Source organism: Toxorhynchites rutilus, chromosome 3 (assembly GCF_029784135.1).
Source record: "Toxorhynchites rutilus septentrionalis strain SRP chromosome 3, ASM2978413v1, whole genome shotgun sequence".
Lineage (NCBI taxonomy): Eukaryota > Metazoa > Arthropoda > Insecta > Diptera > Culicidae > Toxorhynchites > Toxorhynchites rutilus.
The window spans coordinates 271,189,089-271,203,022 of NC_073746.1; the positions used below are offsets into that span (position 1 = coordinate 271,189,089).

Sequence of the window (13,934 nt, forward strand, 5' to 3'; positions counted from 1 at the left end):
AATTGTAGGAAATTATTTATGTTTTCAAAACATGTTTTTTTTAAATTCTGAAAAAATAGATATGAATTGCCCATACAATTTCCAACAAGGCATCCATACATCGGAAGATGGGCACTTTTACAGGGAATAAGTTTTCCAATAACAACTTTTTCATGTTTTGTTTTTTAAATTACTTATTCCATACAAAAATGCCTTATATTCCAGAAACTATGAAAAGTAGGAAGTTGACGTCTTCGAAGAAAGTTCATATTTTAATGAGATCTAAAACTTGGTCGAATATACTATATCTTGATTTTAAACAAAATTGGGATAAGTTGTAATTTTTTCAAAGAAAACATGAAAAAGTTGTTGTTAGAAAAACTTTTTCCCTGTAAAAGTGCCCATCTTTCGATGTATAGACGACTTGTTGGAAATTGTTAGGGCTATTCATATTTTTTTTGAGAATTTAAAAAAAAATACGTATGTGAAAATGAAGTGCACCCGTGGCCGAGTGGTTAGCGTCTCACATTGTCATGCCGGGTGTTCGGGTTCGATTCCCGTTCTGGCCGGAGGATTTTTCGTCAAAGAAATTTCCTTCGACTTGTACTGTGGTCACGCGTATTCAAGAGCTTGCCCCTCGGAATACATTCAAGGCGTGTTATTTGGCTTAAGAAATCTCAGCTAAGTATTAATAAATGACGCTAATTAATGAATACGTTGAGACGGCAAAAGTTCCACAGGGAACGTTAACGCCATTCAAGATTTTCAAAAAAAATTTTGTATTTTTTATAAAAATTTGAACAATTTCCCACATTTCATCCTTTGACTGGAATTTTGTAGGTATTATAGTTTTTGAGTTTTATTTTTTTTAAAGAATAAAAACAATTTTTTTGCCCTTATTGAAAAGTAGGCCTTTTTTTTTTAGAATTCTTCAAGTTGTTGCAAAGTTGCAAAGTTGCTTAAAAGACCTATGTGTTTACACTCACAACGTCTCGCTGCTATCTGAGATGATGCTCCCAACTCCTAAGACGAGTTGGCATGAAATTCGTCACTAGCGTAAAAATTGAATTTCATTTTCGTAATTATTGATTTTATATGTTTTTCATTGTTTACATGGTCTCGGAACCAAGGACGCTATATTTTTTTATATTAGTTGAAGTTTTTTTACATAACAAATCCAAAATTCAGGGATGCGTTTTTTTGTTCTTGAGTTATGATTATTCAAATTAGCCGATGGTCAGAAAAATCCTTTTTCCCCCTTTTTTCCAAAAATGCCTTTACGAAAGTTTATAAATTTTGAACTACTGCGCCGATTCAGATGATCGATATATCAATTCGTAGCCAATGAGTTCGCCTTCTTAGAAAGAATACCACATTTCCGTAAAAAATGGATTCTAGTAGCATATATATATAGTCTAGTCACATAGGAATATTGAACGAAAACTGAAAACCTCAGCTTTCAAGAAAACATTTTAAAAAATACGGTGCCCTTGGTCCTGAATCTATCTAATCTATGAAAAACAATTACAATCTATAGTTACGAAAACAAAATCCGGTCCCAGTGTAATTTTTTTTCAACCAACACTAGATCATTAGCTTTAATTTGATATGTCAATCATCTGAATCGGGCTAGTAGCTTAAAAGTTATGATTTTTTGTGGTGAAAAAAAGGGGTAAAAATTGGAATCTGGTAGATTTCATAATATACTCAGTGGAAAAACATTGACGATACGTCTGATTTAACACACAGTTAATCACAGTCTGTGTTGCTATCAAACGAATTTCGCTCTCAGTTCATTTCATGTATACTCAGAGTGAATCTAGAATAACATGATATCGTTCAGAACTACTACAGTGTCTAAAATAGCCGTTTATCATAGGCAGAATACCAGAACACCGTTTATATGGTAAAAACACGAATGTTCAACCTATAAGAAAGATCTTTACCCGATCGTGGAATGGCATTCCACACCATGTTGTTATATGCAGAAATTCGTTACGGATTATTTTGTACCACTACCCTCTACACCATTGTTCCCGATATGTAATACGTCAACTCGTTTGTTTTTCATTGAGACTTGCGATGAGCTGATCCTTTCGCAACTTGGTTGGAGTGTCAATGTTTCCAAATGTCTTGGTAACGTATGCCTTAAAAATGGACTGATTTTAGCGATTATTCAGGTGATTACTCTGTTACCTGGTGATGATCAATCAAATCAACTCTGTTGTGTACAGAAAAAAATAGAGCGTAATCAATTGATTTCAGCCAAAATGGCGAAACCAGTCAAACAACTAAGGTCGGTGCTTGGTTCGTAGAGCCAGCTCCACCCTGTAACGAAGAAGTTGGACATCGTGAGGCACTTCGCGTCCGTTCTTTCTTCTGGAGAAAGGCGAGAGCGTCGAAAGGAAGCTTGGTTCTTCGCCTAAGATTTTTTTGGGCGAATTTTAAACGGAGGATCTACTCCAATAATTGGGTGGCTGAAACGGAGAAGCAACTGATCATAAAGCCCACAAAAGAGCTGAAGAACATGCCATGGTTAAGGTTACGATCGAATGCCGCATGGCCACCCGGAAGGGGGTCGAACCATTTTTGTAAAAGGTTTCCACTGAATTATATTCTGTGATATTTTTGTTATCGCCATCCGAAATTACTCCATTTTTGCGTTAACAGGTGAATCATAAGTAGCGGACAAACTCATGTCACGTTTTCCGCGACACGCGCGTTGTGGGCGTTTTCGTGCTAAGTGTGTTTTCGTTTACTTACGATTACGGACGCGGAACAGAGTTTTCTTCGAGGGCGTGTCTGTCGAATGCTTGGACAGTATCCGAATTCGGAGATGACTACACGAAGAACTGACAAAAAATGAGTTCTTTTGTAAAAATGCACCTTGAAGATGAAAATATTGTGTTTTAACCGAACCTAGCTTCGTGTCATTTTGCAAAGACCACTCTGGATTGGTTGACCGCCCATAACACAATCCCCCAAACGTACCCCAGGCGTCTCACATCGAGTCGTATTGGGCCATACTGTCTCAGTCGATGTAGGAAATAGTTGGGAAGCCCGCACAGCCCAAGTGCCAAGAAAGTGGACTTCGAGGTGGTCCAGACCACTATCCTCTCCATCTTTTAGAGCTTCTCATGTATTGCATCAAAAGTCATAATGCTCTGGGGTGGGTTGAGAAGTCAACGTGTTTCAGAAGTAGGTGTCGAAGCGACGCATTATATATCAATTAAAACATGGGAAATTTACCACGGAGTCAAAGGTGGGATCTTCTTCTTCTTATTGGATGGCACCAACGTTTCAGTGGAACTTTTGCCTTCTCAACGGAACATTACTTGCGTCATTTTCGTTTGTTGTACTTGGTTGGAATTTCTATGCCGAATAACACACCTTAAATGTACTCTGGAGTGGCAAGCTCTAGAATACGCGTGACCACAGTGCAAGCCGGAGGAATTTTCTTTGGCGAAAAATCCCCCGGCCAGAACGAGAAACGAACCCGAACCCCCGGCATGATAATGTGGGACGCTAACCACTCGGCCACGGGAGCGAAGGTGGGATCACAATGCGCAAATGTTTATGTACCTTGGTTACGGGGTCACGTTTCGTTTCGGAGCAAAAATTGGCCATTTTGAAGAAAATTTCGCTAATGAAAGGCAACCAGTTCTGAGTGAAGTACTTTTCTACTGATGCTGCTCTAATACCGCCACATACCGTATGCTTGATATTGTTTGCACAATCATACAAATGAGGTTTCCGACTGATCTATGTCGCATCACGTTGCATGTCAGTGTACCACAACTAACAGCATAGTAGGCTGTCAACAGAAAACCGATTTAATTAACTGAGGGTCGCATTAAGCAGAAGTAGCAGCGTCTTCGCGATTTGTCCCGTGCGCAAAGGTACGTCTTATGTGCGCCCGTTGCACCGTAAGAAGAGGTGTCGATTATTGGGTTGGTATCTTTGGATGGTGAACATTAGTCCCACAGTTCATTCACGGAGATATACACTGATAGGAAAAACATAGTACACTGGAGTCGCTATTTACGCGGGGGATACGTGCCGCGTAAATCCCAAAATCCGCGTAAATTTCCAAATCCGTGTAAAAATAAACCGGGTAATTTTCAAAGTCCGTGTAAAAATCTAACAAACAGTGAATTATTATTTCAAAATGTAACCCATATTCTAACAACTGATTACCTGATTTTTTTTTGCATGCTACAATCCTGCTATCTGTATCTTCTTTTATTTTTCAGATACTAATCAGTGATACAATACTAAATTATTTCGCGGAAAATCACATCAATTAACATATTAAATTTTACGAGGTTAATGCGTGCCGCGTAAATTTCGAAATCCGCGTAAAAAAACCGCGTAAAAAAGCCGCTTAAAAAGCGACTTCAGTGTACTCACCAAATAATTTTTGTAATTTGTCTCATTTATATGGTTCAAATTAAAGTAAACACTCTGTAGGCCTCTTTGATATTTTTTTCTATATGCTTCTATATATAGTTTTACTCAAAGAAGAAAAAATCAATTTGTGTTGAAAAGAAAAACTGTGACAGAAAAAAGTACCCACTCCATTTTGGCTCCAGAAGAGATAAATTAAAGTGGAAGAAAAGCATTTTTATAATTAATGTGTTCTCCTCCAGGACCTGTTGGTGGCGCTTCGACATGCTCTCCACCAGGTTCTTTAAGTGATGTTGATCCAACCCAGACGCACTAGAGGGCTTCGAAATAACACAAGTTTTGTCAACCATGGCATCGAAATTCGCCCACGATTCTTGATGGGACTGAGATCTCCTTGGCGGTATGCTTTGGGTGTTTGTCCTGATGAAATACGAACTTCTTTTCAAATCACGTCTGGATCAGGATCAGCTTCCGGTTTTTTTTCCGCAGGATGTTGATATAGGTATTTTTCATCATTATTCTGTCGATTTTGAAGAGGTTTCCCACTCCACTCCACGAAAAACAACCTCACCCCATCATATTTCCTGCTCCATGCTTCACCGTGCCTTGGATGTGACGCTCCTGAAGCGGGCGAGGCCTTTGTGCCACACACGAACCCGCCGTTTCCGGTTAAATATCGAATTTTGATTCGTCCATTCAGATAACTGGTTTCCAGAACTTCCAGAGGCTTATCGACATGCTCTTCAGCAAACTTAAGCCGTTTGGCATTGTTTGTCTTGCTGATAAAAGGACGCTTCCGGGCAACTTTGCTATTCAGTCAAGCTGCGCAGCCTGTCAATCCATGGATAACAGTCGTATGGTCGCATGCAACGAGTGTGATATTTGGTACCCGCACGAATGTGCGGGTATGACACAGGACGTGGAGGATTTAGTACTTCCTAGGAATGTATATCGAACGCGATAGAAGAATCGCCCCTGGCGCAGAAAATGAAGCTAAGGTTTTTTGAGGAGGTGATGTTGTCAAAAAAGTTCCACTAGCATGTATGGGTACACCCCCCGGAGAGAATGCGGTCAGGTTACAGAAGTGTCTGTGAGGGATAGTAAAATGATGTACGAAATCAGGTGTTGCATCCTGGGACCGTGAACAGTGTTATCGCCACTCTCGAAATGCTTTTCGAACGACCGGAGATTGTGATCTGTTCCTTTATTCGGAAGATCCAAGCGCTGCCAGCACAGAAGGTGGAAAAACTAGGTTCATTGACCGACTTTGCTGTAGCAGTCCGGGAGATGGTGACAATCGTACAAGCTTGCGAACTCAACGATTATCTCTACAACATATCACTAATGCAGGAGCTAGTCGAGCCTTGGTGTGCAGTATACAAAAACAAGAAAGCGAAGTTTTCCCTTAAAGATGTGCACATGGTTATACAGATAAAGCTTCCATCACAAACATTCGCATCCGACGAGTTGTCGCATAAGTATCGTTACCTGAAAGCACTTCACGTCAATTCCTACCGAAACGTACAACCGAGAATCCTCATTGGAACCAGCAACTATGCGAGCGAATTTGAATTTGCAGGTCTTTCCAGTGTTCAACCCAAACAAACACGAAGCTGTTCCATCACTCTGAAGCAATGCAATGCATTATGACGCTGACTAATTACACTCGATAGAAAACACTACGATCTTCCAAAGACACAGTAGCAGGACGTAGATCGGAGAATGATCCGCTAACACGAGTTGACGGGGAGCAACAAAATATCTCTATCGGGAAGCCCAGGAAGACATCTATCCATAAGAACGAATAGTACTTACGTCCTCGAAGCCAGTCAATGGTAAGAAGGTCCTCCCTTATAAATGCCCACTGTTCAAGCTAGAACCATACTTCGTCGATGAAGGTGTAATGAGCCTTAGAGGTCGCCTGAGCGCGAGCAGCTTCATTGATGAATTCCAGAAACATCCCATTATTCTACCACGGCAGCGTCCGGTGAATCGGTTAATAGGTTAAAATCTACACGGAGATTTCCACCACCAGTGTCATAAAACATCATGAAGTAAGAAGCAAGTTTTACATCCGTTGTCTACGCACAGTCCATGGCAAAGTGCGATGAAACTGACACGAATGACAGGTACCGATTTACCGATTTGACTATTTTAGACCTATGCGGGTCACTGTTGGATGCTGTGTTGAATAGTGCTGGGGTGTTTTAGCCACGTGCCTTACATGCTGTTCAGTGCACATTGAACATACTTTGACGACAAAGTATTTTTTTTTCATCGTTTCATAAGTGATACTTCGAAAGAATATAGTAAATAAGACATAAAAAAAGATTATAGTTACTTCAATTTGAACCAAGTAAATGAAAGAAACTCAAAAACTGATTTGTTTTGCCTATCAGTGTAAATAGGCATTTTGAATAAGTATGTTCTTCTGCGGGTTACAGATCAATACGGACTAAAGAATGTGGTATTTCAACACCTCGACCTTAAAGCACTTAGAAGTGAATTCAGGAACATCTGCCGTTCTGGGGGAGGGTATATCATGTCTAACAAAAAAATCAATGCCGTACATTTCCACACATTTTCTTTTCAGGAATGCGCTTTAGAGGTCGCAATGCACAATGGTGCATACAATATAACAATTAAGGTATGCTTTCGGTGGCATATCGCAACGGTATCGTGGCCCTAGATTTCCACACTCATTGCTTAGAACAGCCTAAAAGCTGTGTTGGTGAGACCTCTGATAACAAGTTGAGGGGACAACGTTCTATGGTGCGTTCCTGGGCACGGTTGGGTTCGTATCGTTGAAGATATGATGTATAATTGTTTTGGTTAACATAGACACAAACATAAAATCTCACGCAATCATAGTTCATCGCACAATAGACAACATTATACACCGATCCCACCGGAATCGAACCACACCTTTTGGAAAGAAGGGAGTTATTATACAGAAAAATAGATCACCGAAAGAACATAACATTTACGGAAAAAAAATATAAACAACTTTCCAAACAGCACCAAAAGCCCTATTTGTTTTATAATACAAAAGCTGTATATGTATAATTTTGTGGAGCTCTAGCTGTCACAAACACGCACGCAAATCGTGAAAATTTATAAATATATACATGTATGGGTGCGCGTTTGGTAAGATGACATTCTCTTATTTGGCGGGATCGATAGAACAAACACAAATAAATATCCGAGGCGCAATAGAGAACAGTCAAAGACGCCGGAACGTTTCACATTAAACCATCATTTTTTTCCTCAAATTTAAAAAAAATAGAATCAGGTTAGGTCGATGGGGTTCGAGAATATGGATGTATGTTATGTAAATTCAAGATTAAAGAACATAGCGAGAAGAGTATTTAGAATCAAGGCGATTAAAGACGAAGTATATAAATACTAAACCAAAATAATTAGGATTATATATGCTCTGAATGAAGTATTTGTTTATATTTAAAAGCAAACACAACTCGTTAAAAATCTAACGAGAATGAACAAAGAAAGTAACTAATTGATCAGTGGTGAGTGTCAGTATTATTTAATATATATTAGAAATGGTAAGTAGATGTAAAAAAAAATGGGGGGAGTATCAAACAGTGGTAGTGATTCTATTTTTGTTCCGCTTCCGAGATGTACTTGTATTCTTGAGCGGATATTGGAGATCTAATATTTCTCTTGAAATAGAACGTAAAACAATTTTATTCGCGAGATTTCGAGACGTGAAGGAGTCCCTCTTGGTGGTGACAGTGAAACTCACATAACGGGCAATATTACGTTACGTCGAGCATCGTTCCAACGCGAGTCTGGTATAGGTGGCGCTTTAGTAATCCATTTTACACAGAGATTCGGCTTTGAACATTTGATATAGCTTGCGAACGCGTGCATTCCGTTTTATTGTGAAGCACGCTCTCTCACACAACAAATAAGGCCGTGTAGTAGATAGATATTATGAGATGAAAACGATTAAAACGTATAATGAAAGAAAATTGTTTGTGAACAAATGAAGGAAAATGAAAACGATCCAAGCGTGAAGGGAAAGGGGAACGACACGAGAAAAAACAACTTTCTTAATGCTTCCTTGTTTATTTGATGTTATGAACCCCTCGTTGGTTTTACAACATGGAATTAGATTATTCGTTACACATCGATCTTCACAGAAACGAAACAGTAGACGATTATTTCTAGTCCCTGACATTATTCTTGTTTTCACCGATTATCACACAAACTCACCATTTTGTAATCGTCGATTTTCGAGATCGATCTAAGGAACATGTTGACGTACACCCGCGTGGTATCATCTAGTATTTTTGCACAGTGTTGGTAAGTGTGTGGGCATCACATACACAACAGCAATTATGGAGCAAGGAGATAATGTTCGTAACCATAAAATAACATACATAAATAGAAAACGAATTAGATGCGTTGTTTGCAATAAGAAGTGGCGATTGGCATTCTTCGTGTTTTTTCATCAATCTAGTAAAAAACAACACAAATCCAAAATTTGAAAAAAATTATACTATCTAAAAAAACGAATAAAAAATCTAAAGGAAAGAAAAAGCAGAGTAAATCGTGTGACTATGATTATGGAAGTTGTTAATGAAAAAAAAAATCGTTTGCTTTGATTCGCTAATAGACTAAGCTGGAAAGTGAACAGATGAATGAAATCGATGCATGTAATGGAAAATACTCCTTTGCACAAACCATATGCGAGCATCTTAAATATGACAGTTCAAATCAGTATATTTCTACTCAGATTTTTTTTTATGTCAGTTGATATGTATAGCAGAAAGCCTACATTTTGGAGGTAATAGAAATCATATTTCGGATAACTATTTGTAGCTAGTTTTGTTTTAGAAAAAAAGGTTTAATTAAAAAGATGCCGATAAGTACCTCTCTGAGAGAAAACTAGTTGTATGATAGAAAAACTTGTCATCAAAACGACCACATAACTTTCACAAAACATTCATCATGAAATATAGAAGACTATATATGGCAGAGAAGAAAGACTAACTAACGGAAACAATGAGGTAATACCCACTTCTCTACTGTTAAACATTCAGTGAACTAAAAGATTGCTGCATTTTGAATTCGAAGTCAGCTTACTGTGTTTCAAGAATCACATAATGCATGTATACTATAAATACTAGTTGAGTAATGAGCATCTATTGAGTTCCAGTTTACCGGACCGTGCTGGAATTTTTGTCAAACTTTCCGATGATAATTGTTTCCATCTTTTCTTTCATAAGGTACTAACTGAACAGAGCATTCACATCCAAAGCCGCATTATTTTTTGAAATAACATTTAACGAAAACAAGAACAAACAATTGATCTGACAGCTCTTGAGCCAATTGAGTCAATCTGACAGCTTCTGGATTCTGCGGAAAGTGTTGCCATACTTTCTGTTTTGTTGTTGTTGCTTCCGTTGAGACGCCAACGTTCATTTGGCGTTCATACTATCGTATCCTCTGTGACTGTCGACTGTTTCTAAGGAAGCAAAACCATCAGTACACTAGAAAGTACGAGTAAGATAATGGTTCGCTGGCGGAGGTAATGACATTTACGGAGAAATAGAAAGACGGAAAGAAATACTAGGAAGTTGCAAAATCTATCACATTCAATGGTAATGAAAGACGAACTAAACAATCGAAATATATAGTCAAAGAGTTCCAAAACCAAAACGAAGGCTTCAAAATTGTTGCCATCAAATTATCTTTACGACAAAAACATTCACAGCAATAAAAAACAACTGACGTGATTCGGAAATGAAACAAAAAAATTGAGCACTGAGAAAAATTAGTTGATTGAGAGTAACTAGTGTGGAAAAGTGAGGCGGAAATGAAACCATTAATGTTATGTGTATGTACATGTGTATCGAACTGTTTGAAAACTATACGTGAACTTTTCGATTTTCTGCAATCGCGGGAAAAATATATGAATGCAGAGTTCATACTGAGTGCTTAACGAGAATGACCGGAATCTCGGAACAGCCAACGATTAGTTCACTGAATGTTGTCAAGTGCATTGGAGTTGGTTGTAGCGCGAGAGAAGTGATTATCGTATCACGTGTCATTCCTGAAAGAAAAGAAGATCCGTCAAATGATAAGCCGGTTGTCAACTAACATTCGTCAAAGCTACTTAGGGTCAAAACACTCGTCACTAGGTGAAATGTAGTACCGAAAATACGAGGGATAGATGATTTAGATGAAGCTAATCGTTGACTGGTAGGTAGGTCTCCATCGTCACCAAGCGAGAGAAAGTGGTGTCCGGAGCAGTGGAGAACGGCCGTTAAGAACTTTTCATATATTTTTACCGTGCGACGGATGTCTATATCAACTTCAATCGATCCTACAGATATCGAACTATGTCGTGGTATGAGTGTGAGCGGAGACCAACAAAGCTAAAATCCTAAATCGATCTCGGCAGCTTACTCTGACTCGCCTATTAGTTGTTCACACGGTGTTGGGAAATTTTACGGTTTATACGGGAGGGGCATTAGTTTGTCTTCATGTTTGGCTAACCAGAAAAAAAGTTCGTTGACCATAACTTACCATAGTCACGTCATCGATTTTTGAGATACTTCTTACAAAAATGTTGACGCGAACAACGGCAGGACCATCTTCGTGGGGCAAATTGTTAGATCGGTTCGGTTCAGTTTGGTTTTGGTTATTCAAATTGGTTAGTTTTGGTTTTTTTTTGTACAAAAACACATGTTTCAGGAAACACAGTATATTCGCAACGCAGTGTGACGTACACAAGAGACCAGTGTATTCAAGGCGGAACGTCAAATCGTGTACATGTTTGTGCACGTGCGGATATTGATTTTTTTTGCGATGGCACAGGAGAGTGATGAAAATAGATAAGAAATTTAGATGAAATTTATTGAATTCGCGTTTGGATTTCTACAAGGGGACATGATTCGAAATGATAGTAATGAACAAAATTGACCAAAGGGATCTTAACCCTTAACTCCGATTTGGAAGTTTATCTGAATTCGTTTAGTATATATTAACTTAATGTCGAAATTAGTTTTTCAACCCAAAGGTATTATGATTCTGTCAGTTCTGTGAATTTCACGCTGAATTCCTTTTTCTATAATTATTACAACTGTTCCAAGATTCATTGTGTTGTTGAATATGTTTCCAAGTTGATTTTAGGAACAGAGTCAAAGTGTTCAAAATGTACCGATAAAACATTCAAGGTTTGTTTCTCTATTTTATATATTTCAACAGCATTTTGTAAATTCTGTGGAAAATAAGATGAAGCTTTATTAAAATCGCGTTTTGGCTTCTCGTAGGTTAGAGAAGGACTAACACATCACTGAATAAGATCGTAGGAAGACTGGCCGAATAACTATTTTCAGACTTCTTGACTTCATCCACCAACATCCTATGCTCCTCTTCTTACCGTAGCTTACCTTCGACAGCCAGTTGAAGATCAGACGCTAACCCTGGTCATAATGTACAATGCTGACAACTCTCAGTTAATATCCCATTTCTATATTCCTCAGTCTCTCCTTGCTTACCTCGTATAAATCGCGAGTCATCGTCCGAATCCTACTGAACGTAGAACTATGATATTATTACGAATAAACAAATAATATTTAGAGGCTTCGCGAAGCTTTTGCGACTTAGTCAGAACTATAAATCATTTTTTTAAAACATAGTCTCCTTCAAGAGTGATACTTTAATTCCGAAAAAAAACCAATTCGGTAATATTTCGATTTCTCAAGCACGACATATATTTTGCCTCAAAATACGCTTCAGTTTCGACAAAAACTTTTTCTTTGTAGTCATAATCCCATAATCATAATCCCACTCAAGGTAATTGATAGTTGATATACGGCATACATCCCAAAAATGAGGAGACCATAATATTACTAGACCAGTACTTGCAACGGAATCCTGATCTAGCTGAAGCACTAAACGAGCAAGTTTGAGGTTGCGAGTGATCTTGGTACATTGAGAAGCTGACGGAGAACGAACTGGTCGAGAGATTCGAATGTGTGTTGAGCTCGTTCCTCCATACTGAACCAGAACAGCTTATTTCTCTGCTATCCGTTGTGCAATGCTTCCGAGAATTCCGAATTGCCAGTACGGGCGGGAAATATTTCTCAAGATGTTGATGAACAGGAACGATCAACAGTGTTTGATATTCCTATGGCGGAATGGTGAGTCAGAAGTAATGACTCTCAGACCAACGTGTTCACCCAGCTGTGCACAGTATGTGAAAAACCACAGTGCGCGACGGTTCCAGGATATGTTACCGAGAAGCTCTAAAGTGATAGTTGGAAAACATTACGTGGATGATATGCTGTCTAGTGTGGATCTGTAAGATGATGCAATAACAGCAGGTTTAAGGCGATGAGGCGATAAGGGCAGGTTTCGAAACAAGAAACTGGGAGTCAAATTTGAATCGACAAATGTGACAGGACTTGAAAGCAAATTCAGAAAAGAATAACTTGAATATGTTGAGTGAAACGATAAACGTGAAAGTTCTTGGGTGGTGGTGATTCACCATAGTCGACACATTCACCTTCAAAGTCGCCGATTTACCGCAGGGTCATATCGTACCAACTGAAAAGCAGGTTTTGAGTACGCTGATGATGATCTACGACCCACTGGAACTACTGGCGAGCCACCTAATGTCCCTGAAAATGCAACTCCAGGAAATTTGTGAAGTGGAGTCTGTCAGGAGTCAATATGTTACCGGATAAAACGAATAGGCCAGCAAAATGGTATTCAACTTCATGAACTTCAGGCAGCATGTATTGAAGCACGCTGGGCGAACGACACCATGAAGTCTCTCACCTGCTTATACTGAAAAAATGGTTCTTCTGGCCGGGTGTGCGTGCCGTTCTTCGTTGGCTGAACTCCGATCACCGGCGGCCTAATCAATTCATTGTAGTTTAATCAGTAAAATACTAGAGCTGGTTGAGGCTAACAAATGGATTAGCTCCCGGCGAAACAGAGCGTTACTGAAAATGCGACGTAATGAAAGAAGCTCTAGGATTTTTCCCCGCTAGTAGTTGGTATCGTGGTCCAGAATTTTAGTGGGTGGCAGAGGGGGAGTGGACTGTTGCAATATCGAGCTTCGATTACACTGCTGAAGAGGAAAAACCCAGTGTGCTACATCACCTCGTCAAACATATTTTGTGCAGGTGGGTAGACTCCTCTTTCTAAGGAGTTCATGGGCACCGGTCCATCGATCCAAGAAGGGCTTAAAAATGCAGAACTGGTAGTTCTGAAATGAACACAGAATGCGGAATTCGTCGCGGAGGTAATGCCCAGATTTTAATTTGCCAGATCGGTAAAGAGGAGCAGTTCAAACCTGTAATTGGTATGTACAGTGCACACCAGTTAACAAATGAAAACGGCCTAAGACTCATCGATTTCGCCACGTCTAAGAATATGGCCGTACGCAGTACCTTCTTCCAATACAAATTCCTCCACCAATACACCTGGAGGTCACCCAATCAAACAGAATCACAGATCGACCATGTTCTGATAGACGGCCGACAATTCTCGAACATAACTGACGTCAG

The 13,934-nt window shown here is 39.2% G+C and overlaps 1 protein-coding gene across 14 annotated transcripts in view; it reads right to left on the reverse strand.

Moving 5' to 3' along the window:
- The window catches only part of LOC129777919 (glutamate-gated chloride channel), a 179,071-nt gene that overhangs the window by 34,081 nt on the left and 131,056 nt on the right, over positions 1 to 13,934 (reverse strand). For 4 of the 14 annotated variants that reach the window (XM_055784503.1, XM_055784496.1, XM_055784507.1 and 1 more), the window contains exon 5: positions 8,623 to 8,690. The exons of 6 other annotated variants lie outside the window; for them this stretch is intronic. In XM_055784503.1, the coding sequence (XP_055640478.1) occupies positions 8,623 to 8,690 (68 nt within the window). Of the gene's footprint in view, positions 1 to 8,622; positions 8,691 to 10,941; positions 11,010 to 13,934 lie in introns of all 14 variants that reach the window. 4 more of the 14 variants (XM_055784502.1, XM_055784498.1, XM_055784500.1 and 1 more) reach the window with 1 other exon arrangement.